We start from the raw sequence: 27074 nt of genomic DNA on the forward strand, positions 1-27074 counted from the left end.
TCCTCTGTGCAGTACCAGTGGGGCTCAAAAATAGCCAGAAAATTCAGTGTTTTGGTGTGCACAAGTAAATGCCTATTTACCTCAAATATTGTGCTGTCTCCCAGGGGCAATCATCAGACCACAGTTTGTAGAGCACTACAGTAATGAAAGCCCCAGAAATACCCCTGGAGATGGAAAGGTCAGGTGATTTAATAGGAACCATACGTGCTGCTCCAAGTTTCCTGAGTAATCCAGCTCCTGCATGTCCTCTCTGCATTACAGACATGATGCCTCATCTCCCCTTTCCTTGGCTTCGTTACAGGGACTGAATCTCCCCCAAAACCCTAATTGCTTCAAATGCTCTCTGCTCTATTTGTATTTGCTTTTACCCAGTGGTTTCAAGCAATACTGCTCCTGAATGACTGTTGATCTAGGGCTGTACCCTGGCTGACATGTGCTTTGAAGGAGCTGTGTGCAGATCTGTTTGAGTAACATTACTCAGGGCAGAGAGGACTCTGCTCTTCAATTAGAGGCTTTATAATGATCCAGTCAATACAATGTTTTTCTTCACAGACAGAGCCATGTGACCATGATGGTTTTCGTATCTGTGGACTTAGTTTCAGGCTAATGTGTATCTTTCCCCTGTCTTTGTGTTGGGTCCTTGCCTCAGCTGCCTCCCTGCCTCTGTTTCCCCCTTAAGAACAGGCCAAAGTGTCACCAAAACCATGATAACCTACCCTGCCCTATCTGAAAAGGGATCTTTCCTGCCCTGCCTGGTGAAAATAACTGCAGCAGGCCCCACTGCTGGCAGCCCTGGCATCTAGAGGTCAGCAGAGACGGGGAGGGACATTTGTTCCCCTCTGGGTGGACACAGACCTGCTTCATGGTGCAGGCAAAGTGATGCCACAAGGGCAGAGGCATGGCTCGGTCTGTGTGCTGGGGGAGGCTGGGGGCAGGAGCAGCACAGAGAGCAGACAGATGGCTACACAGCCAGCCCAGTTATTACCAGAATAAATTGGGTAAATCACAGGCTAAGCAGTTGCTCTCCCTGTGGTAGAAGAGGATCTGACACTGTGATTGAAAATTAGCAGCATCTCAGAGGCAATCATGGGTGGGAAGCTTGCTGTGCTGGGAAGCTCCGCTCAACCGGGTGTTGCACTTGGACTATGTTATTACTGCACTTTAAACCACAAGAACAAAATGTTTGGGACATGCTAATGACACCAGGAGAAACAGAAGCATTTTGATTTGGTAGTAATTGTAGTAATTATTTGCTACCAGGGCAGATATGAATACAATATAATGGGTCTGATTATTTATCAGCATTCAACACCAGAAAGAAAACAATGCTGGTAAATAGCAGAGGGTTTATTTTGGGGAACTGTTTAAAGCCAAGAAAGGACAAAACATCTCTGTTCAAAACAGGGCCTGTGGAGGCTCTGTGGCAAAGATATGAAAAAGGCTTTCAGGCTTCACAAGAGTTGTATATGATTGAGGTTTGGCCCTGATGTGTTTGGCTTGGTGGCACTGCCAAGGCCAGGTTTGCTGAAGCAGCTTGCCCTTGGGCTAGACCCTGGCCAACATATTGCCAAATGTCATCCACTGGCAAAGAAACCACCCAGGGTAAAACACTTTGGCAACCCATTTTGGAAAAACTTAGCAAAGATGCTTCCAACATTTGCAGAGGTGCATAAACAGCAGAGCTGTGGGCACACCAGGACAGGTCTGACACGAGCAATACTCGCTGTCCCTCAGTGGGGAGCAAAGGCCTGTGACAGCCCTGCTGCAGCCTGCCAGCATGCTCACAGGCTCTAGACCAAGGACAGATGCTGACCAGCCTCCCTTGGAGTGTCTGCAGGACATGCCAGGGCAAGGTAGGCATTGCTCTTAGGGGACCCTTGGTGGAAAGCAGCTTTCCTCCCATTGCAGATGGCAACCATGCTCCTTTCAAAGGGGTGTTATTGTCTCCATTCCTTCCTGCTTGGCATCCAGCTCCCACAGCACTTTCAGTTCCTCAACTCCTCCAGCCTCAGAGCTACTCTGCTGTGAGCATGTCAGACAGGAACATGCAATCAGTTCTGGCCAGCCTACTAACAGACCCAGCTGTTATTACAGCAGGCACTGATGGGAGCAGCCACAAAAGCAAACAGATCTTTGGGCTCCTCATGTGTCCAGAGCTGCCTGCACATCCTGCCCCAGGTTAACTGAAAACACGTGGTCAGGTCCTGCCAGGCTGGTGTGCAGCTACAGCCAGAATGAGCTCTCCAAGCATCTACAACTTCTGTTTCCTCACCCCTTTGCTTGAATAAGCACACTGAAATCTAACCCAGGAAATGGTGTGATACCAACACACTTAAATGTTCTCATCATCACTGATGTTCCTTCTGCAGAGCCTTTGCTGCTTCAGCTGCATCCTCTTTGTCTTGCTGGGTTGAGGTTTACCACATGAGGGTTACTCACTACTGGAGGATGCTTGTCCTTGCTATCCTAACATGCTCCTACATTTCAAAAGATAATTCCATGCATAACAAACCTGTTGTAAGCCTGCAGCAGTGCTCAAACCAAATTCACTTTGTTCCAATGTCACATGAACACTGGTCTGCCAACCCAAGACAGACCTCACACCCTTCAGAAACCTGAGCCTGAGCTATGCCTTTGTGACCAACCTCTGCACACAGCAACCATGGAAGATTCAGGCTCAGCCTGGCTGCCCAAGGGACAGAACAGATGCCAGACAGCCCTGATGAGCCAGGGATCTCCTAGCAGGCCCCAGCACCCACACACAGAAGGCAGAGGATCTGTAGGATGCCCATTTGCAGCCATGCAGATAGATCAGCAAGTAGCTCAGGTTTCAAGCAGTGCAGTTGGTGAATGGGGTCACCCCAGCCTCACCATCAAACACGTCACCACTGAGGCCTCCCCATGGAGGAATTCCTGGAAGTGCAAAGGCAATGAACATGCATACAAGGCAGTGCTGGCGTGGCAGGGTTGGTTGCTGATGCATGTGCCAGTTTGGAGCTACTGGCCCACCTGGGACCCTGGCAGGAGCAGACCCTGCCACTGATGAGAAGCAGAAATGGGACTGGCACACAGTAACATACCCCAGAAAATGCCTCTATATCACCACCTTTCTCAACCAGAGGTGGCATTTGTGCATGTACTTTCCTAAGGAGTATTTTTCTTTTCTTTCTTTTCAAGTCTGTAGCTGTGTAAATACCAAGCAGCCACAGCATCCTGTGGCACAGGGTTTCCCAGTGCAACCCCACACTCTGCAGGTCTGCCTCTGGTTGTTTGCTTTGAACCTGCCACCTGCTACTTTTATTTGATGTCCCTGAAGTTCTTGCCTGAGAAACAACAGAATACAATCACACTCTAATTTGTATTGAGATCACTTTGTCTTGAGTCACTGGTGTCCAGGTGCCTGCTTCTTTTTAATTCAATGGTGAAAGCTCCCAAGTGCCTCAAGGGCACAGATCAGGCATTTGTAAATTTTTCTTCACTTTTGCAATGATTCCTGGTGTGATGCACTGCCAAAGCCTGTCAGTTATTATCATAATGGATGGGACTGCAGAAACAGTAAAGAAATACCAGCCTTGCCTTGGCATATATAACCCATCTGTATGTCCCCCATGTCCTCCATGCATCACTGCCTGCAGACACCTGTGAACACACAGCCTCACTCATGTCCCTCCCCTACACAGGCTCTTCTGCCCATGCTCCAGATGCACATCCAGCAGCATCCATCCTTCCAGAACCACACTTGCATACATGCTAGCCATTTATCTTTACTCCTCCAATACATCCTTCTGATTAAAATATAACTAATATGCCATAAATACAGACACCACAGGCACATAAATGCCACTGTAAATGCACTGTGTCTATATACCCATGCTGTATCTGCACATATCCCATTCAATCCTAACTTGATACACACCCTCAATGCATCCTTCCACCCCACACCTTGGCACAACGTGCTATGCAGCTTCAGAAGAGCAAAGGAAAGCCCAAAGTTGTTTGAAAGAGATGGTCTGTCCAGTTGGAAGTTCTGCTTCTCAGTTTCTCCTGTTCTTAGCCATGTTTCAGTGGCCTCCATCGAGCCTGGGGTGAGAACCCTGGCCCCAGCAGCACTGTGATTTTTTCCCATTTTCCTAGCTACTCCCATAGGCAGGCAGATGGGTCAACACTCAACATGCTGCTGGAAACAGGGTGTTGGGTGAGTTTTTCAAACAACACAGCACAGAGGTGGTGAGTGTGCCACAGGTGGGCTTCACATGGAGCCCTGTCAAAGTCTGACCCAAGTGAGCACAGGGCACCCTGCTCATGGCTGACTGTCAGAGGACAGAGATTTCTGCACAAATGAAACACAGTGAGACAGAAATACATATATATATATATCTCATGTGTATGTGCATGCATGTACGTAGGTATATGTCAGAAAATGTTTGGACAACACAAAGAAGAGATGATCCTGTGTGCTGGCTGCAAAGGGACTCACTGAGGTTCAGGTATACATGTAACAATCCATTTTGCTACTGCCATGATTGGTTCCTCTCTGTTATTTTTAAAAGGCCACAGCATTAACCTAATTAATTTACTTTAATTGGAGAACAGTATTAGCTGAATGGTGCTGTTTAAATGGTAGAGGAGCTGTAGCCAAGCATTTCAAACAGCCACTTGTCCCCATTCACCCTCTGCAGATGGTTAACACAGCTGAGCTGCACTTCAGCACAACAGCCCTGCTCTCCTCACAGGGTGTTTTCTGCTCCCAAGGGAAACACCTGCACATCCCCAAGCAAGATGGCTCACAGCAGAGAAAGGACTCAGCTTAGAAGTTATAGACTCCCCTGCTGAGCCAGGACCCAAGCCTGGGGAAGCCAGGAGCAAACCAGCTGAGCAGAGGCCCTGAGGGACCCATGCCAAGCTACCATGCTCAGAGCTCAGCCAGCATCCCTGCCTGCTCTGGCAGAGGAGGAAGTGTTTGCACAAGCTGCTTTGGAAACCACAGAGGTGAACAGCCTTGCACTGATGGATGCCAGAGGCAGCAACACAAGACAGCGGCTACAGCAAGGACTGTGGCTCCAAGACCACAGCTCAGCTCTCATTCCCCTGGCTTCTGCTGATCTCTCCTTCCCACGTGGCATCCAAAGGAGGCCAAACACCCTCACTCTCCTTTGTCACTAACATTGGTAACTACAGCTGAAAAGTACCCTGTAAGATCTTCACAAGTACCCTAAACCTACTTCTTTGAGCAGCAGAGTTGTTGCCATATTGCAGTTTATCACCATGTTTCACCACAAAACTGCCCTGTTTTGCTGGTAAGGCAGAGGCCCAGCTTGCAGGGAGAGATGATGGCTGGGCATGATTGAGTTAAATCCAAAGCCATGCTGGGGACCCACACAACAGCACAGGGGCAGCAGCAGCTCTACCCCAGCTCACCCTGGTAAAGGGGCTGGCTGTGCAATGCCAAGCTGTGTGCCAGCTTCCTGCCCTTCATAGATGTACCCTGGCTTTGGAGCACTAGGTGTCCATCCTTCCAGCCTGGCAGATACAAGGTCAGTGCATCCCTCTCTCTGAATAAACAAAATAGATTTACAACAAGCTTCATCTGGCAGAGGCCTACAGATGATCAGGGTTTGTGGAGTCATAGCCACCACCATGGTTTTGAAAGGCATCTGGGGCCCCAAGGGTGGGTGCACTGAGGGATTAGGCTGTGCTGAAAGAAATAGCCCAGAGAAAAGCCTTCTGTAAGGGAGGTACAAGAGCAAGGGCTCAGGGGAGCCAGCAAGTCACTGCACAACCCTTGCAAAATTGGCCAAGGCAAATTAACAAAGCTGCACTGACAGAGAGGGGAGGATTTCAAGATAAGATGGCAAGAAGCCTAGAGGAGATCAGAGCTTGGAGGGAAGAATGGAAAAGGCCTCCTGGGAATGAATGTAAGTAGGACTGCTAAGGGAATTTATGTTATTATCTCTTAGGAGGCCTTGGAAAAGGGGACATAGGTAATAGCCTTGTGAGATGCTGGTGAAGATACAGAGTTAGGAGTGGGGGAGAGACAGGAATTAGCTCAAGTAGATAGCAAGGGGTGAGGAATGCACATTACAAGTACCCCAGATGGAGTATTTAGAGCAAAATACAGAGGAAGTGGTAAACTATAGCTAAATTATGGAAAAGTGCTCTGGCTGTAAACAAAAAGGCTGCAGAGAATCTCAGGACAGATATGCAAGAGTTCCTGAAGTTAAAATTACAAGACCATTCATGTAGTTACCCACCCTCCTGTTTTGATGGGGGTGAGGGGGGCTAGAAACCTTCAGTTTGACTTACCAAGCAATAGGCAAATCACTCAAAAGCCAAACCAGCATCTTGGTGAGGGAAGCACTAGTGAGTGACAAGACACCATACCAATAACACCATACCTCAAACAGAGCAGTTGCACATACAAAGAACCTAGCATTCATTTTGGAAAAGCTCATCATTTTCAAAGCCACTCACTTGCAGACATGGCCTTCTTGCATTGTGGAGTGCTTGGGACTGGCTGCACTGTGTCACAGCTCGCTCTGCTCCATCCCCTCCATACCCTTGCCCACAAACTCCCAGAAGATGGCAAATGAGATGAGATGGCACGAGACCCACCACAGGTGTGAATATAGCAGCTGTTACACTTTATTTCATTGTGGGGTTTTTATTTTTTTGTTTTTATTATTTTTCCTTCTGATTGAAAAAGAAAAGACAGAGAAAAATTACAAAAGTAGTAAAAGGCAACAATATCGGCAGGACACCCTGTTCCCTGCTGCCACCCGGGGCAAGGGAGCCTGTCCCACCTGCTGGCTGGCAGGAACACACCTCTGGGCCCCAGCACCTTGGCAGCTCTTGCTGAGTAAAGCCTGAGGCTGCAGGGCCATGCAGGGGCTGCCACCCCAGCCATTTGCACAAGGAGTGTGACTCTTAGATGGATTGTGGCTGTCCCATCTCCTGAGCACAGGGATTTGGTCCAAAGGAGAAATGCTTCCTGTCCTGCACTGGTCAGCTTGATCTGGCTGCAGTTAAAAAGCTGAGGTGTGATAAGCAGAATTTCTACTGGGGCAGGAGGAATCAGCAGAGGAATTGGGCTCTCTTGGAAATTGGGACTTGCAGGGAACCATGATGGTCAGCCCAAAGTCCCTCACCAGTAAACACAAGTGACCTCTTGGAGGTGGTGCTGGTGCAGGGGGTGGCCCAGCTGTAACATCTGGAGCCAAAGAACAGGCAGAACTGGGACAGCATCAGGACAGATATCCCCTCACCACCTTGCCCAGCTGCTCTGCCTGCCTGAATGACAGGAGTTAGGGAGAATAGGGTGGGGTAGGGGATTCAGGTCCCCAAGCCTATAGCCTTTGAAACTTCTCCAGGGGTCTCAGTGAAGGACCCAGAGCAGTTCACTGGGTAGCCTCCTACTGGCAGCTGGACTGACCATTGGTCTCCACCAAAGAGCAGCATCAAAGACTCTACACTGAGGCAGATTTTAAAAACCAAAGATTATTTTGTATTACTCACAGTTGCTCCTCTTGATCTAGACAAACAGTTAACTACTTGCTTCCCCTAGCACTCAGATGCAGGCTCATGGTGGGGAATGCCCACACAAAGAGGTTACTCTCTCCACCAGGCACAGCAAAGAGGAAAGGCCTTGTTCTATTAATTCCTGCCTTGTGACACAAAACATACACAATGCCTTGAGGACAGATCCCAAACACCATGATAGCAAGGCCTAACATGGTCCCAACAGCCTCAGAACTGTCTATGGAAAAATGTTCCCCACTTTAACTCCCCTCCTGTTTCTTCCACCAACAGCCATGAAATCAACTGCTCCCACTCCTTGCTTCATCTGGGAATATTGTTCCACTGATACCAGAAGAGTGTACCTGAACTTAGCCTAAACAAGGAGAGTGGAAAGCTTGCTGGAGACATTAAATTGGTTTGAGTTTGGTGGTACCAGTTACCTCCACCATGATCTAGTGGGACAACACTATGGAGAAGTGTTGCACATCCCAGAACACACACTGCCTCAGCAGAGAGGAGATCCATGAGCACACAGCCACCCCCAAGTTCTCTTTGATGATGCTGAGAGGACTGAAGGTGGGTGCCACATTTTCCTGCACAGCTCAACACAGACCTTCCAATTCTAGAATTTTATTCTAACCCCAGATCTACATATGGATGTCTCATTCTCCCATTTCAATCTCTTTTTGGACACTATCACTGAACTGCCAGCAGATCATCTGGAAAGCACAGCTAAATGTCCCAGTTACTCCTCCACACACCTCCCTGTCCTAGGGTTTTTCACTTGAGAGCTTGATGTGAATGCAATTACAACAATCTCAGAAAGGGATCTTCTTGTTTTGCAAGCAGCTCTGTATAGGCTCTTCCTCCAATCCTGAGCTCACTTCTGAGTAGGAGAAGCGTCAGGTCTATAGCAAAGCACTGTAGACCCAGGTATCCTTGGGAAACTCACTGGATTTGGTTTCACAGCTTGATCATTCAGCTCTGCTGCCCATGCAGGTCATACTAACCCCTGAACACCTCCTGGATACCTTCACTTACCACCATCCTCATGTTTGACACTGCCTTGGTGGCAGTTCTTGCAGCTTGTGGAGCTGACTGTTTTGCTCTGCCCTGAAAGACAAAACTCATTCCCTTTGCCACTGCTCGAGTCCATCAGTGGTATGAGAACAGGCACTGCTGCCAAGCCATTGGCTTCCTTCTGCCAGAGCAGCTGCATTGCAAAGATGTGTCATCACCCCTTCTTCTCCCACCCCTCCCCTTGGGTATCACCACCTCCCCCTCTCCCTGCCAGGCAGGACACTGGTGGATAGTTCCTGAGGTTTTTTGGAGAAACTCCTTCAGTAGGCACATGACGGTTCTTCCACCGGAGCTATTGGGCTCAGCGGCTTCAAGGTGCTGAGGGAACGGAAGGCAAAAGTGGAGGGGTCATACATAAAGTGTGGCGGCGGGCGGCCTCCGCTGATGCTCTGCAGGAGAATAAAGAGAGGCATGAAGTCAGTGCTCACAGCAGCTGCAAACAGTCAAGCTCTTGGGTGCTTTGTCATCCCCCTCTCTGATACAATTACACCTCCTTGAATTGTGTGGTCATGCTTGCACTTGCAGCAAATGGCATTAACATAAGCAGTGGAAGCACTTGGCTCACATTCTTGCTCTTACTCTTCAAGATAAAAAGCAGGTACACATCCCTTTCTCCAGGACTGAGGTCCCTAGGATCCACATGACTAGTGCTCATGGCACCTGTAGCCACTAAGTGAAACAAGATATCCATGATGCATTTAAGGTATCACATGGAAAAGCTAAATTCACTTGGCCTTGAAGTAAGACCTAATGCACTTTTAGAGCATGGAGACAAACCAGATCATCTCTGGAAATGCATTCTTCAGCCCCATTTTTCAACAGCTCTCCAATAAGGATTTACAAACCATTCTTTCTTAAAGTCCCAGACATGCTGAAACTCTCCAGGATTTTGGTTCCAGACTCTGCAATTTGACAAGGAATTACTGAGAGATGCTTGGAGGAAAAGATCCCACCCCCAGACCTTACAGACTGGTTTCTACCATGGCCACTAAAGACCATTCTCTCCCCATTTGCTCCCAGTGTTCAGAGCATGGTCAGAGCAATCCAGAGTAAGGAGGCCAGAAATAGCCATGCACTGTGCTCCCTGCACTGTGTGACAGGACAGAAATACTGTTTTTCACTAGGCTGTGCTGGAATGTGTGGATCCCAGAGGAATTATGGCACCAAAGAAGTAATTCAATTCTGTTAAATGTGAAGAGCTTTCCTTTTACTTTTCAGGAACTTTGGTTTGTTTCTTTCCTTATGCAAGCAGAAGCATGAGTGGGACAGCTACTTCACTGATACTTTTTGGCCAGGAGAGGAGGTCTCACTGCTCTATGGTGTAGGAGAGTGTTTAATCATGATTCTGTAGAGTTCATTCCCAAGGAGTATGTGTGAGGTTCAGCAGCTCAGAAACTCATGCAAATGCTCCCTACTCTCAACTCACTTCCATCGCTCTTGGGAAGGGCTTTACCACTATTTTCACAGAAGTTAGGAAAAACCAGAAACAGGTTAGAAAAAACCCAAAAACCTACAGGTTGGGCAGAGAACTGGTTGAGAGCAGCCCTGCAGAAAAGCACTCAAGGGTGATGGTTGATGAAAACTCAACATAAGCCGGCACTGTGCACTCACAGCTCAGACAAGCTGAGAACGTTGGAGCTGTTCAGCCTGGAAGTAAAAAGGTAGCATGGAGACCTTACAGGAACCTTCCAGTGTTTGGAAAGGGTCTACAGGGAAGCCAGAGAGACTCTTACTCAAGAACTGTAGTGACAGGATAAGGAGTTGTGGGTAGAAATTGGAAGAGGTGAAATTTGATTTCAATATTAGGAAGAAATTCTTTACTGTGAGGGTGGTGAGACACTGGAACAGGTTGCCCAGGGAGTTTGTGAATGCCACAACCCTGGCAGTGCTCAAGGTGAGGCTGGATAAGGCCTTGAGCAGCCTGGTCTGATGGGAGGCATCCCTACCCATGGCAGGTGGGATTAGAACTAGATGATCTTTACAGTCGCTACCAACTTGTAACATTCTGTGTGATTCAGATTGGGCTCTGGTGTTATGTGACTCCCTGCTCCTCTTCTAGGCCTTTCCTAACTAGAACCTTTGCTTAGCCTGCACTGTGAGACTGTTCCTCAGAGAATTAGGCTTTTTAGGAACAATTACCAAGTCTACTGTCTCACAGAAGACAGATTCATTTTAGCACTTCAGATACAGGTCTCTCACACAGCTGCAACCACCCAACAGCACGGCAAGGTGATGTTTTGATGCCTCCACCTTCCCTCTGCCTGGGTTTCAACTAGCCACCACAAGACACTAATGTCCCCAAAAAACTGTTCAGATGGTTTGTCTCACCCAAACACACAAGCAAATCAGAGTAAGCTAAGGAAGTGTCCAAGCCAGGCCCCGAGTAACTGCAGCAGGATCTGGAATTCTCATCTCCAGGCTCTTGCTCACAGCTCAGCCCCATGGGGCAGCAGCCTTCATGTCAGGAAAGACCTCTGAAAGCCAGTGTGGGCAGCATGCTCCTGCCTAGCTGGTATCTCTTCTGCAAATTAAGATGGGCACACAAGAATGGAAAATGCCAACATGGTGCTTGGCCTCAGCTGTGCCTGGAGCTTCAGCCAGCAAATCATGCCCTGCTACATCCCCCTGACACCTTGGCCAGCAGCACAAGAAACAAGAGAGGCAGATTTAAGGGCCTTTACTCAATAGCCACCTGCTGTGGGGTTATATATGGTGTGTGCTCTGGCAGGCCTCAGAGCTGGAAGGTAACATAGCAACCCCTATTCAAAGCTAAGGGGCAGAATAAATCAGCACATTTGTCCTTCTCCAGAGCAGAGAAGGTCCCCTGCCAGTGCCAAGAGGGAATGGGAACAAAGAACCTGGCAGTCCCCTCCATTTTGAAATGCCAGACAGGATTAGGGAAGGCAGCTGAATCTGTTCATTTTTGGCAGATAACAGATGAAGAGGCTGGGGAAAGATGGGTCCGAAGGACAAACAAAAGTTATCTAAAAAACTCACCAGGCTTTGGGTGGAAAGCTGTACTATAGTTTCTCTCTGGGGCCCATGTGTGGGGCAGACAGCCTTCCCAGGACACTGCCAGGATGATGGGCACAGAACAAGGGCTGAGGCTAAAGGTCAGGAATGTGAGAAGACACAGGAAGATGCCAAGACTCATGGGTAGTCAGGCAGCTCCTAGTGAGGCTCAAAATGCACCCAATCCTGCCTCAAGCTCTCAAGGAGCCAAAAAATGACCACTGGCATTCAACAACAGCAGAAAAGGGCAGAGTGAGAAGGGACCTGTGCTCAGCTGCAGGCAGTAACAGGAGAGGCAGTAACCTGACTGCTCTCATCCACAGCAATACCCTGACCAGTCTGCACTCCTTTATAACCCTGAGCAATACAGGATGCTCATGCACCTGCTCCCTGACTGACAGGGAAGCATCTCTGGTACCAACCTTGCTGGAGCTAAGAAATCTCCAAATCCCTCAACTCTCTTCTTGCAGAGGAGTGTTTTTTAGATTGGAGTTCATATCCAGCTCTAGGGATGGCCAGGCCTGATCTGGCTTAGTCCAAGACACCATTTGGAATCACAGCATGTGGTGGTCTGGTCCTGATGAGTAGCACAAGCCAAAGCTCTGTAGATGCATTTCCAGAACAAAAACAGATAAAACCAGCTGCCAGAGAGGGGAACACGTTCTTGCCACGCTGTTTCTTGGGCCAGCTGCCTTCTTGTAGTCTGGACAAGCACCCTAGCCAGCCTGCCCTTCTCCTTGGGCACACCATACCTAGGACTTTGCTTTAAGTAGGAAGGGTGTTAAGAGTTGTTTTTGCCACAGCAGGTCCCCGGGGAGCCTGCCATAAACCTGCCTGACAGCCCCTGGTGAGCAACCCCAGGCCAGCTCCTGCCAAGGCTCCTCAGAGCACAAACAATATGCACTTGACATTAAAGGCTCATGTGTTCACTCTAATGGCATTCGGACAGCTGGGTACCGCTCACAGAACGGAGCCTAATATGGGCCCTGTGCTCATGGAAATCATTAACCAGAGCCCTCAATTTGCTAAGCAATGTATTTACACAGCTGGAGAATGGCCCAAGTCAGACTCACTGGGCTGCCACAGGAGAGCACACAGGCTCAGACATATCCTCTGTCAAACACACGTGCTCACTTGCACATACTCACCTGCCCTCACTCGCCTCAGGCTCTCTCCAGCACACAGGCACTGCCCTGGTCACTTGTCTACATCCCTCTGTGCACACACAGACTCCTCATTGGAAATCACTAGGAGGTGATTTGTGTTCCACTCACACAAATCTTGCCTGCTTGTAAAGTAATTCAAGCCATGCAGGGCCAGAACTTCACAGCATCCAGGGGATGGTCTAAGGCAACACAGCACATCACTGGCTCATACAGCTGCTCAGAACACAAGGTACTTCCAGCACCTGAAGATACCCACACTGCCCCATTGCACACCTTATTTGAGTTAGAGGAGCTCCTAAGGGAGGCAAACTCATCTAATGGTACATTTCAGCAAGGAAAGAGTATATAGGAAGAAGACTAACATGTAAAGCTAAATCTATTAATATGAAGCCATATTCCTCCAGAAATGGCCTCTTACTTACATGAAATCTGGGAATTATCCCAAATGCAGACAGCAACATGATTTTCGTCTCATGATTCCATAGAATCACAGCTCTCTTCTTTGGACAAAGCCAAAATGAAGACAGGTCTAAGTGAGCTTTCAAGCTGTGGGAATGACAATCTCCACAGGAGGGGGGAAATGCAGTTATCCAACACAAAAAGGTCTTCGAAGGGAGTGATGTGCTAGGGGTGATGGAAAACTAAGAGGACTCTTTGGTCCTCTTTCTTAAGAGCTCTAGTAACCTGGTGGGATTCAAAACCACATCAGCTTGCACTCTGCCACCCCATCCCTACTCAAGGCCAATCCAGCACAGGAGTCCCCTCTTTCCTACTCTTGGGCCCCAGTGGTTGGGAAATGCTGATGAGCTCTGTTTAAAGGATGCTGCCTTCCAGTGGTGGGTGAATGATCCCTTTGCAGTCTGTAGACTCACTTGTTAAAAGTCCTTTGGGATGAAAGGCACCATGTAATTGCAAGTTGTAAAGGCACATCCGATTCCCACCACCACCCTGTGTGGAAAGGAATAAATCCCCAGAATAGCTTTGGCAAGGACAGAAGCCTGAGATGCTGCCTGTTTGTGAGACAGCTGCCTTGCCCAGGAGTGGGCAGAGCCAGAGGTAGCACCAATATTCAGGCAGGGCACAGAAAGAGTAAAGACTGTCACACTCCATAGAGGAACATTTACAGGTACATTGATTTAACGTCACTTTGTCCTCCTTCCTCTCATCCCTGCTAAGAGTTAGAAAATAAAAGTCTTCACTCTTCAACTTTGACGTGTGAAGCCATCAGCTGTGAACATAGTAAGGGGACCACATGCCTGCTCCTAGTAACATCTGTAATTCCAGACCAGGTTCTGACCAGGCCACTTCCCAACATCTCTGCCTCAGTTTCTCCAATGCATAATACATACATGTCCTGGTTTCTGCTGGAATAAAATTAATTTTCTGCCTAGTAGCTGATGTGTCCCATGTCTTAGATTCAGTGTGAGAATAATTATGGCAGCAATAACTAAAATTATCAGTCTGTTAAGCAGTGTTTATACTAAGTTAAAGACTCAGCTTCTCATGCCCTGACAGTGACAAGGCTTGGAAGGGCATGAGAAGCTGTGAAGGAAACAGCCAGGACATCTGACCCAAACTGGACAAAGGGCTTTTCCATACCATATGATGGCATAAGCTGGTGTTTTGCCTTCCCAAGTAACCATAATGCAGCCCTGCTTTCCTGGAGATGGCTGAAAATGGGAAGCAGGGAATTAATTCCTTGTTTTGCTTTGCTTGCATTTTGTTTGCTTTCTCTATTAAACAGTCTTTATCTCTCCCCACAAGCCATCTCACATTTACCCCACCCCAAAGGGGTAGCAAGTTAGCAACTCTGTCGTGGGGTTAAGCCACAACAGTACCCCACAGCCAGGCAGCAGGGATGAATTAATTAACTTCTAGGTGTTTCAACCTTCTGATGAGAGGCGATTTCTTTTCAATTACAGTCTTGCTTCAGGCAGTTTTCAAGAAATAGTTGCTGGCAAGCAGGACCAGCTCCTCCAGTGGAGCAACAATTTACATTTAACTGCTTATTCATTAACTCCGATAGGGCCTCTAACAATTTATTCCTGTCACAAACCTGGAGCAGCTCAAGGAGGAACTTTTCACAAGCAAACTCCTTTCCTCCTGAAAGTCTGTCCTCCACCCCCAGGTTCACATAGAATTTTATTTCAAGGAATACTTAAAAATATACTATGCCAGAACTTCATTTTATGACTGCTCTTTTCCTTTATCTTAAAAAAAAAGTCATCTCCAAATGTTGTTCTGACAAGGAACCCAAAACTTTGCAGTGAGCACTGTTTTCTTATGTTTTTCATCACCTTCCCCTAAAAGGCTGAAAGACCTGTCTGCCATCACCAACATAAGGCTGCCTAACACCTATTTCTTTCCATACCATCACATTGCAAAGAGCAGTTCAACGGTTTGCAAACATATCACTGTTCCTCTTAGAAAGGTTAAAAAAAAAATTAAAAATCAAACATTTGCAAATGTGTGTGCAGAGTAGTCAGGAGGCAACTACCAGACTTACAGAGGTGCCACCAGACAGACAACACTGAACCTTTTTGGAAGGTACTTCAAAGTGCCTAGCAGATGTTTGTTGGTCACTTGCCCAAAAGCAGAAATAGCCAGTTTCAGCTCTGGGTCCTTGCTGGCACCAGCATGATAAGCCTTTCTTCTTCTCTCTCACACATCTTTAGCTATGTCTTTGACAAAGCTGACTGCAAGCTTTAATTTTGCCTGCCTGACAACCTGAAGGGAAGAGGCTGCACAAATAAAAGGGACAGATGGGTCATTCAGAGGGGCAGTCTGTCCTTGCTCCCTGGCCAAGTTGGGGAACTCACCACTCCAGGGTTCCAGTAAAGATCATGTTCTGAAGGAAAAACAAATCTCTTAGGAACAAGTGAATGAACTCATATTTCTCTATTAGTGGGCTGTGTCTTGCACCCACTTTTTTCCTTCTGATAAGAAAATGCCTGTGCTTCCTGTATACCTGCAGCAAATCCTGAAAGTACTACAGGGTCTGCATGTGCCTGAACAGAAGAAGAGGCAGGCAAATCTCCAAGTGCATCTGAGTAGAGTCCTTAGTTTTGGTCCAGACACAAGTGTCACTACCTCATCCTCTCCTTCCTTCCTCTCCACCCTCCCCATTCCAGCCCTTGCTGTGTAGCAGGAACACCCTCCTCTCAGAGGGATCACAGCAGCTGCCTCACAGTGCTCCTCCCTTGAGGCCAGGAGCCCCAGGTACCACGCTTGCCACAGAGCCGGCACGTGGTGCGTCCTTGGGCATGTGCAGCTTCCAGTTTACATGAGGCCAGGGCAAGCAGATTCCCTCTGGCCAGGCAGGCTGGCACAGAGCAGCACGCTGCTTTCAACTTGAAGGGTACACAAATTAAACCTGCAAAGTGAGGATTAATTAGCCTGGCATGAGCAGGCTGCGAACACATGCTGACATAGTGCACTTGCCTCTGGACAAACCACCCCAGCTGTGGAAGCCAAGCGCAGGAAGTGGGTGTATTATGGGAGAGGTGTGTGGGAAAAGAGGATCACAGCTCTAGGGACTGGGAGAGGCAATGGGTGCCAGGTTCCCACAGCCACGTGAGCCAAAAGGGAGGAGGAACAACTGCAGTGGGCCTGGATGCAGTGGGCAGATGTGCCTAATCAGCCATCTTGGACTTGAAGCTGACAGAAAACAGTGGCTCTCTGTGATCCTGTCCACCCCCATCTCTTTCTCTCTGCTCCACCACTCAGATATGACCCAGAAGGCATTAAACATGATCCTCTTCTCTTTGTGAAACACGTTCCATTCCCTTAACCACAGTGCCACTAGCCACAGCCACCACTGGCACACAAGGCTGTCCCAGAAGCAAGTGGGCTGCACCTTGTTTCTACCACTCCCCATCTCCCCCCTATTCTTAAACCAGACCCACAACCCACATCAGACCACAAAGCAGGAACAGTGCTGAAAATAGGAAGTCAGTCTCCTCACTAACCAGCCACTTGCTACTTTCATGGTGCTGTGTGGATTATTGAGCTCTCGGTTATTCCACAAAGTCTATTCTGTGGGGCACTTACATGATTCAACAGGTGCAAGGGCATACATGGTAGGAATTTATGAAAAGCAGGAAGCAATAAAAGTTCTTATCCTTAAGGAAACAGAAGAGAGACATGACAGGCCCACTTCTACCTGTTATGGGCAGACAAAAGGCTGGTTAGCCTTTGCCATGAAATCCAGTAAAAGCCAGTAATTTTTAACAGACAGAGGCATTCCTCCCTTAGCTACACTGGACCCTTCCCCACACTGAGGAAACTCTGGACAAAGTTTTTTGTCAGGAATTATTCAGAACAAGGGCTGGGGCTCTCCAGTACCAACTATCATCTTCAGCAGGCAGTTCAGTGGCTGGGCTGGGAGGAGCACAGGATACCCAAAGCTCCCACTTAGCAGAGGGCCTCCTCCATTCATGCTCAAAAAATGCATGCTCATCAACTGGAGACAAGACACCACTGGGGAAACTGGAACGCTAAAATCTCCATGAGGGGCTTTTGACCATCAAGTAATCCAAGGTTGTGACTGGCCAGGGAGGCGAGTCTCTCTTGTTGATTCTAAAATTAGAGTCAGGTTTAGACACTCAGTCACACACTAGAAACAACCAGGAAGGTTTGGGAAACTGTTAGCAAGCTGCAGTTTGGGATTTCTGCTGCCTGAGAAGCTGTTTAACCTCACAATATGGTATGAATAAGGACATAGCTCTAGGAACATGTCTTAAAGTTCCTATCTCTCTTCAGGTGAGTCACACCTTCTGCTGGTTTCTCAGTAAACTCACTCTGAAATTGCAACCATGGTATTTATCTGCATACTTATATGCTAAAATGCTTGCACAGCTCCTTGGGAAGGGCTACATCTATGTTTATATACTTTTTTTTTTTTTTTTTTTTTATATATGCGTGAATACACACACTGAACCTTCTGATTTTTTAGAAATCTTTACTTTTTGCTGTGTAGCCAGAACCAAAGGTTTGCACCAAAACTGCTCTGTCACCTGGTATGCCTTGCACTTGTGAATAGCTCAGGCATCTGCCCAGAAGGCTCTGGCCAGCATATCTCCTGCTCAGCTCCAAGCTGAAAAGGTCCCTTGTTTTAGGAGAAGAAAAGCCAGCATGTTTCTACAGTGGCCTTTTAGGATGCCGAGTAAGAGATAAGAGACAGGGAAGTCATTCGAGGGATCTGGCCCCTGTCCAAGCAGAGGGCGTTCTCAACATCGATAAGATCAAGGCAAAAGCACAAGAGGTTTATGTTCCAATTTAAAATTCTTATTTTTACATAGCAGAAAACATCTCTGATCATATCAGATTGGCCTTGAAATCCTTCCTTCCTTTCTGCCAGCCCCAACAAGATCCTTGAGACACAACTGGCAAGCCCTTGGGTGTTTTCTACCCACCTACGACTGTTAAGATAAGCCCAGCTCCACTAATCCCATTCAGAGACTGCATGTAGAAGTTTGTAAAGGAAGAACAAAAACAGCACTAATGACAGACTTTTAACCCTCATCCCAGGAGGGCCTGGAGAATTGAAGACTGGTGGTATTATAGATACACTGGAAGACAGGTCTCTGCATTCAGAGCTGGCCAAGCCTGGTCCAGGGCAGAGGCAATTACACCCCACAAGCACATGGTCACAGTCATGTTCCTTCCAATGCCCAGGAAGAATCTTCATTGAAAAACACACCTCACCACACAAACACACTCTGGACACTAAAATACCCATATAAGGTGTGTGTGCCCCTCTCCCACTTCTAGTGCCTTGCTTCCAGTCACAGACATGACACTGCCTGACTCTCTGGCACACCAGGGACCAGGTCTGCACACTCACACTACCCAGCTCATGTGCAACACCCACATAAGCCAACACCTGCCCCTGACTTTGCAGTGGATGTGCTTTGCTACATTTTACCTATCGTGTACATATCATAATTCATATACATGCTGTCACCTCTAATTTATCTCTGCTCACCTGCCCACAGGGGATGATTTTCCTTCACTGGGTGGGAACAGAAGCAGGATTTTTTTTCTTTTTAATATTATTTGCTCTTCACTGTAGGTTGACACCTCTCACAGCTGCTAATCCTGAAAACATTTCAAACTGAGCTGTTGCACATTAGAAAAGGTTATCAATCTCTCTTCCATAATCTGTCTAGCTTCTTAGACTAGTCACATCACTATCCCATCACCCCACTTCAGAACTGCTGAGTGAGTGGAAAAGTTGTAGCTGATCTCCACCTGAGCTGGCCCTTGGGAAACTTAAGTACAGGAAACAACTGCAAGGTGACACCTTAGTGCTAAAACAGCAGCAAAACCCAACCCAGGTCACCTGCTTAAAAAAGACTAACAAGGACCTCAAACATTTCCAAAGGCTGTAGCTGTGTTTCCATGCCAGAGGGCAAAGACATTGCCTCTCCATCTCACCTTCCCATGGGAGACACTTCCAGCAGAAGACAGAGGAAGGAATAGCTGTAATGATGCATGAGAAAACACCTTACACCCTGACATGCCAGCAAAGACCCAAGATGTGAAGGCAACCAGAGTACAAGCCAAGAGAAGGGTTTTTTAAAAAGCAGGCATCATCTCACTGCCACACAAGACACTGATCTCAGCAAGAACAGGATGAAAATGCTTCACTGATGATATTAGGTCATTCTCATAATTGTCCTCACACAAAATGGATTAAGCATGATCCTTTCTCCCACAAGTTATTCAGCAGCAGGAAAACTGAAGAGAGAATGCGAGGATCCTTAATTCCAATGCCTGGCACAAGCCATTAGATATCCAGCCTGCTCCTCAGATCAGTTCCCTCACTGCATCCTCATCCAGCTATACACTCTGTCTGGATATCTGTGACCATCTCAGTTCAAAAACTCTACTTGAGCTGAAACAGGAACACTGGTGCATCAGTGCTACAGTGACACAAACAAAGTGGTTCACATGGTGATGTTTCCTGTTCAGACACAGACAGCTGCCTGGTTCCTCCTGTAACAGCTCATCAACCCATCACTATGAGATCTGTCTTCATTTCTTCTACCCTCACCACAGTGGGCAGGTTCCAACAATGAACCTGTGCCACCAAACCCTCAGCAGAGGGCCAAGCCTCTCACTTTGCCTTTGACTGTCACTCTTTGCAGAAGTCCAGATTCAGTGGGGCCTCAGAATAGCCCTTCCAATAGAACCTGGGTCCCTAGTGTGCTCTGAGTCCATTACTGAATGTTGGACAAGGCCCAGAAATCACAGAAGGGTTGAGGTTGGCAGGCAGCTCTAGAGATAGCTGAGTTCAAACAGCCTCCTCTGAGCAGAGTCAGCAGGAGTCTGTTGCCCAGGACTGCATCCTGGCACACCATGACTCTTTCCATGGACAGAGATTCCACAGTTTCTCTGGGCAACCTGAATATCTTACATTTCGACTTGTGCCCGTTACCTCTTGTTCTGCTGCTGGGCAACACTGAGAAGGAATACCATGCCAAGCATCTCCTGCTGGCTGGATTGAGGTTTCCCTTTATATGGTGAGAGGATGGCACTGTCTTTCAGAAGTATTGACCTCTCTCAGCTGTTTCCAGAGCTGAGGCACTTCAGCAAAGAGCTCTGCCAGGGACCTGATGCTGCCTTTCTCAGCTGAGTACATAAAAGTGGGCATTCAAAATCACTTGAAAAATGGAGGTAAAAACTGCTCCTTTACTTAACAGCTCTGCCATCACAAGAGACCAGCATGAGGCTGTGAAGTAGCACATGCTTTCACCATGGAAGACACAAGTGCCTCAGGTGGAGAGGCACTGCCCCAGCTTGGCAAGGCTGGCCAGAGAAGAGTAGATTTTGTGCCATCTGTCAGAAAACTGTGTTCTCAGTTTCTGCTGTTTATTGTACTGCAAGCTGACATGGGCTTAGGAGCAAAGGGATAATTCTCCTTTCAGGTTCTCCAGGGGCACAATAGTAAGCCACAATAATGAGCTTAAGATGTCAGGAAACCACCTCACTGAGGCATCACTGAGACCCAAGGGACTAGAGAGCCATCACCAAGCACCACTGGAAATAGCTGGTGTTCAGGGACAGGCACTCAGAAAAAACCCAGTGAAAGACCACAGGGCAGGCATAAAGGAAGGTGATAAACAAGATGTGCTAAAACATGGCAGCAGGATTAGACAGCTGGTAGGTCTGAAAGAGAGGCACAGTCTGGGGAGAGTTTGTGGGGCACAGAAGGACACAACTATATTGAAAACAATCCAGGCAGAAGCACATAAGACATCAAGATTAATTGTGCAATCAGAAGTAGCAGATCACTGTGGGGCTGCTGGAAGACAGGACTGAAGAGCCCTAACAGAAGGGTGTTTGAAAAGTCAGAAAAATACTATCCCCAGCTCTGCCTGTTCCTCCTCCTCTCAGATACCAAATTCATTTCCAGAGCAGTGATGGGCAAGGACATCCAACCACATACTTATCAACTGCAGCACTTCTGGGTATACAAAGGCATCATTCCTATTGCCTGTTGGGCAAGGTAAAAACCTTGAAAGAATCCTGGGCTGTCATTCATCCCTCTTGCAAGGCTATAAACAAAACCACTGCAGTGAAAATAGCAGCTTCATCATGAAGGATATTTGTTTTCTTCCCTCAATCTGTTTTTGCCTGTGTATCACAAACATGGAGGATCATGTGGACCAAGATACACCTGCTCTGGTGACAACATGAAAGGTCACAAAGAAACAGAATGTTAGAATGTTTTGGGTTGAAAGGGACCTTCAAGATCATCTAGTTCTAACACCACTGCCATGACAAGGACACCTTCTAATAGACCAAGCTGCTCAGAACCCATCCAACAATTCTTCCAGGGATGGGGCAGCCACAACTTCCCTGGGCAACCTGCTCTAGGGCATCCATCACCCTCACTGTAAAGAATTTCTTCATAAAATCTAATCTAAATCTACTGTCCTTCAGCTTAAAGCCATTCCCCCTTGTTCCTTCACTACACACCCCTGTGACAAGTCCCTCTTCAGCTCCCTCCCAGCCCCCTTTAGGTACAGAAGCTGATACAAGATCTTCTAGGAGCCTTATCATCTCCAGGCAGAGCAGCCCCTGCTTTCTCAGCCTGTCTTCATAGGGAAGGTGCTCCAGTCCTCTTAAAAACTTCATAGCCCTCCTCTGGACTTGCTCCAACAGTTATATGTCTTTCTTCTGTCAGGGACTGGATGCAGCACTCACTCCAGCTGGGGTCTCACTAGAGCAGAAAGGGAGAATCACCTCCTTCAATCTACTCGTCACATTTCTCTTTGATTCAGCCCAGGATACATCTCCCACAGCACCATACAGCACTGACCAGAAGAAAGACAAGGTACCCACAAAGGAAGTAGGGGCTGGCTGATGAGTACAGGAATCTGCTAAAGACAAAACTCTCAGGAGTGCAGGCAAAAAAATCTATGAGAGGATGAGATTTGAGCACACCTGATAGGGATGCAGGCTGTCAAGCATGGAGAGGCTCAGGACACTGCAGCTTCATCCCTAGCTGGGATGAAATATTACCCAAGCAATGTAGCTTTTATCTGTCACCACCCAGTTCCATATCATATCTGGTTCTGCAAACACCAGCACATCATGCAGATACAGTCCCTTTCCCCCAGCTACCTAAGACCTCTCACCCCTACCAAACACCCCTTGGTCAAGAAGGATCCAAATGACACCACTGCACAGCTATACTGTATGAGCTCACAGAATGGGATGTAGACTTTTACACCAAGGAAGCTTTGAAACCACAGTCTCCAAAATGGAAAAGACAATGTATTATTAGCCTTGTCAGCACCTAACCAAAACTACAGCATTCTATACTCCTCACTAGCAACTTTTGTTATGCAGCTGATCGAGCCACAGGAAATCTCCAGAAATCATCATCTGGGCACAGATGTTCACTGAGAATTACCGCATTGGTACATGTGGAAGGAACTGCACCAGAAAAGGGCAACTTACACGAATTTTAATTACTCTAGTCTTCGCTCCACAATTCTTCTTGAGCAGCATCTTCTGAAAGAGAAGTAGAATCCAGGGATTAGTAGAAATAGCATGAATGGACAGAAAGAGGGATATTGTAAGGAGTCCTTTTTAATCAAGATTTCATTAAAACAAGATGGATGGATGGTTAACTGAGATCTGAAAGATAAAGGATTACCAAAGGTGGCCAGCAAGTAAACAACCTAATCTGAGACTGTCTCACACAGCCTGCACAGAATCCTCTGGCAGTGGCTGATTCCCTGGATTTTGAAAGGACATACAAGAAATTTCACAAGGAAAGGGATAGAACTGAAAGGAAGGTTTTTCTAAATTTCTGTCAATTAGTGGTAAGACTCTGCCCTGAAGCAGGTGAATTTGTCTTCCTTTACAAAGGAAAAAATAGCTTATTTCATGTAAATGTGGATGTTTCCATTATTTAACAGATATTTTCATTATACTTATTTATTTAGAATGTAAAAGGAAAAAAAAAACAATCAAGGTAAAAGCACCTGCCTGCAGTTCTAAATCTCTTTGCCATATATTGCAAGAGTCATTAAAGTTGTCATAACACGAATCACACAACTTAGCAAACAGGATATACTTGAACCAGCAATTATTCTGGGAAATTACAGAAATAAACAGGTGAGTTGGTTCTATCCCAGTTTTGAGGCAGTGTTTTGAAAGCTGGCAAGTGAATAAAATCATTCTTTCCCCTCAAAAAATCGTCACAAAACAAATCCCATGTGGAAAAACAAGGGTTCAAAAGAACAGTTCTTTCATTTAATAAAATACTTCAACTAGACTTTTCATACTGAAAAACCTGGTGAGGGAGGCATGTCAGGAAGAATCTTCTCCATCTGCTTCTGAAAGGAATAAAAGATTTTCCTAGCTTCTGTTTTTAACACTTCTCAAGTTGGAAAGCTGTGTGAAGTATGGGAAAACACTCCCCACACTTACATACTTTTACAAAGCAACTGAAGTGTTTTTCAGATGAAGTTTTTAAAGGCTGTAGAAGGACATCCCACCATCTTACCAATATGAGTGGTAAATAGCTAGACTTCTCTATTTTCTCTCTTTTTGTTTCTTATCCTTCTGCTTTTTTCTAGCACAAAGCAAGATAAAAGCAACACAGTAAAGGGAGACTTGGAAACTCAAAAAGCCTAAAAAATCCAAAACATACAAACAACCTCCAAAAAACTTCAGAAGAAAAAGCACCACCCCAAAACTGAAGTCAGTGCTGAGGTGAAAGTATTTATTATTTTTCCAGTAGAAAGTACTGCTGGGAGGTGGGAAGAAGTCCCATTCCTCCACCACCCTCTGTCACTCTACATCCCATAAGCACGTCTTTGCAGTCCCAATCCACATTACTGCCCAAAACTTGGAAAGAGACTTAGAGATCCACCCAGCATTTCTATGCACATCAGCTTCTTTGATCTAAAAAGAACTTGGCACGCTCACATCCCCACTTTGAAACTTTCACATGAATAGTTTGGGGCTCAAGGACAGTGTTTCACTATCTAAGCTTGCATGGGGAAGGGAGGTACTGCAAGGATTTTGACCTTTTTGTGTTAATCCTTTAGCAGATGAACCCTACTGTTGTCTCCATTATTCAAAGGACTCAACAGTAGCCGTGTCTGACTGCTCAGGTCCCAGGTCTGACCTGGCAGCAGAGCTCCAAGGTTTCTAACCCAGAAGGACCCAACAGGTCTTCGTACAAACCAGGCAGCAGAAAAAGGGAACTGCTGAACTGAACTAGCCCAGCCCATGGCTGCCCAACTAAACAAGTAACCCTGGGAATTCCTATAAAATATTGCAGGACTCAACTCCCAGCCAGGCTGCAAAGCAGCTATAGTAAGGCTGGTATTCACTATGAGGTCACTGCCTTTCTTAAGGACCCCATAACCACACACTGAAAAGAGAGAAGGAAGGAGACCTTGGTAGGACTGACAAAACCCAGGGTGTAAGGAAGAGCAAAATGAGAAGCTGTGAGGTCCTGCAAAGTTTTGGTCTCTCCCTAAGTTTTTCTTCCAGCTCCTATGAAATGTTGGCTGATGGGATGATGAAGGGTAGGCTAGATAACTCAAGCCACAAGCCCACTAGAGAAATAAAATGTGTGAAACACAGTTGGGTTAAGCAATGAAAGTGAGAATCAGGACTCATGATTTTGAGCCCCATCCTTTAGGGGAAGATTGCTGTTAGAGCAGAACATACCCTGCTGCCGTCCATATGACTACAAGCTTTTTAAGTTTGGGTGAGACCCTCAGCTTCCCCAGGCTACTGTAAAGCAGAGCTTTATAGTGGTACTTGGCTGAACTCTCAGGATGAAGTGAAGCTGTGACACAAAGTTCTACATTGCCTCAGTAGCACCACTGAATCCTCTGCTGAAAGGGAAAAAACAGAGCTCTGTTGGCCAAGGAGCAAGTACAACACCTTCCAGTACAGTCCAGTGGGATGAAATGCCTAGCATGATCACATCCACAGGTCTCCCAATGACTTCATCAGGGTGCAACAAAAGACATTATTTCCTAACTAAAATCAGCAGAGGCAGCAATGTATTTACCCATCCTGGCCTTATATTAAAACATATAGGTAGGACCAACAGAGACAGAAATCACAAAATGACACCAAAGAATGAATGAAAGGTTTGAACTAACCTGTAGGTAGATGGACAACCTAACCAGACTCTTCCAAGAGAAATTCAAGTGCTCAGCCCTATCCCAAGTCCTACTCTTCTGGTAGAAAACAAAAGTGATCTTTTAGTGATGCTGTTGTGATAAGCTTTAATTTTATGAGACTCTTACCACTAATTACACTACTGCTGTGGTTTGCAGAGGTTTCATTGTGCAGCAAGAGCAAGATACCCTACATAACAATTTTTGTTTCTCTTGTGTTTCCTCTTTGTTCCTGACGTTCCTCTTGATGGACTTAATAGAAAAATAAAAGCATGACATCCCCTCACCCACAGGCTGTTAAACTGGACCATAAACCTCAGCAGACAAAGCTCCCTGGAACTGCTAGGTTCTCTTATTTCCACTTAGACTGAAAGCAGAGCAAGACCACTTGTGCTGTGCTCTTACAGTCTCCAGATCCCACATCATAGTAAGATCTGAAGCAGAGGGAGAGAGAGAGAGCAAACCAGCCACATGATCCTGCAGAGAATGAATACATAGAGGGCAAGTTATCAAATCTTATTCTATTTAATCAAATTGTTTCCACCTCACTTGCTGCCACACGCTTTCTGCACCCAGCACAGAGTCATGCTCTAGAAAAAGTCAAGCCATCTTTGAATGGTTTTCCATCCCTCAGTCTTGCCTTTTCTTGCCAAACCTGAGTGCAGCCTTTCGGACAGGGAAGCTAAAATGCAGTGCTGCCTAGCAACAGCCAGGGACTTTCCACAGCAGTCTCTCCTCATCCTCCCTCTGGAGACCTCCACGTCACAAGCCAACCACGGGATGCAGCAACTCATTAACTCCTATTTACACAGATACAAGGCAGAGCTGAAACAACATTTATTTGGCTACATGACTTGCAGTAGCCTAAAGCAGGGGAAACGGCCCATAAGAAAGGTGACATATTCTGTTTAGTAACCCTGAGATCATTCCTAACTACTACACCAATGTGAAAGTGCAGTTTTATTTCCTCAGGCTATTTTCTGGGAGTTATGACAATGAGCAGAGCAGAGATTTGTCAAAGGTCATGGAGGATATTAGTAGCAGAGCTGAGAATAAAACCATAGGATATGGTTTCCAAAACTTTCTTCCACCTGCAGAAAATGAAATAGAAGAAAAAGAGGCGGTGTCCCTACTTCAATTAAAAAGTCCTTCCTGCTGTTCTCCAACAGAACTGCTGGCATCAGCCTGGGAGCACTATTATTTGCATGAAGGGAAATTTATTTTGCTATCTACTGTGATATCTACTTCTTCTAAAAGGAGGAAATGACATGACTAAGGAAATGTTAAAGCTTTTTTGAGGACACAAGAGTTATGCCTCTCTGAAAGCAAAGCTGAATTGAAACACTTTAGGGTTAACCCTCCAGAAAGCAGCAAAATCATTTCAGCCCAAGAACCCGCCCACCAATCTCACCTCCTGCTCATAACCCAGAGACTCTCGCAGTCCTGAGCCTGGATTCAAAAGACAGTTGCTGGGACTGGAAATAACAGTCAGATATTCACCAAATGAAATGTGGTAATGAACCCCTGATCTGCCACACATGTGGCTTTGCTGGACATGAGTGCCACATCAAAATGCCCCCATTAGAGCTGAGATGAGCCACCAGCCCTGTTTCTCTTGGAGCACAGCTCTCCAGCC

General features: G+C 46.7%; 1 protein-coding gene across 5 annotated transcripts in view; it reads right to left on the minus strand.

Annotated features, from left to right (window-relative positions):
- Positions 1–6618: 6618 nt before the first annotated feature.
- Positions 6619–27074, minus strand: part of LOC306798198 (uncharacterized protein) — a 59497-nt gene continuing 39041 nt past the window's right edge. The window contains exons 5-7 of one of the 5 annotated variants that reach the window (XR_013773297.1): positions 22746–22799; positions 18760–18872; positions 6619–8984 (exon numbers count right to left, since the gene is read on the minus strand). Coding sequence is in view for 4 of the 5 variants with exons in the window: in XM_079298138.1 (XP_079154264.1) it covers positions 8856–8984; positions 22746–22799 (183 nt within the window). In the remaining variant the exon portion in view is untranslated. Of the gene's footprint in view, positions 8985–18759; positions 18873–22745; positions 22800–27074 lie in introns of those variants that run through there. The other 4 variants (XM_079298139.1, XM_079298138.1, XM_079298142.1 and 1 more) reach the window with 4 other exon arrangements.

Source organism: Erithacus rubecula, assembly GCF_903797595.1.
Source record: "Erithacus rubecula genome assembly, chromosome: 2".
NCBI classification, from domain to species: Eukaryota; Metazoa; Chordata; class Aves; order Passeriformes; family Muscicapidae; genus Erithacus; species Erithacus rubecula.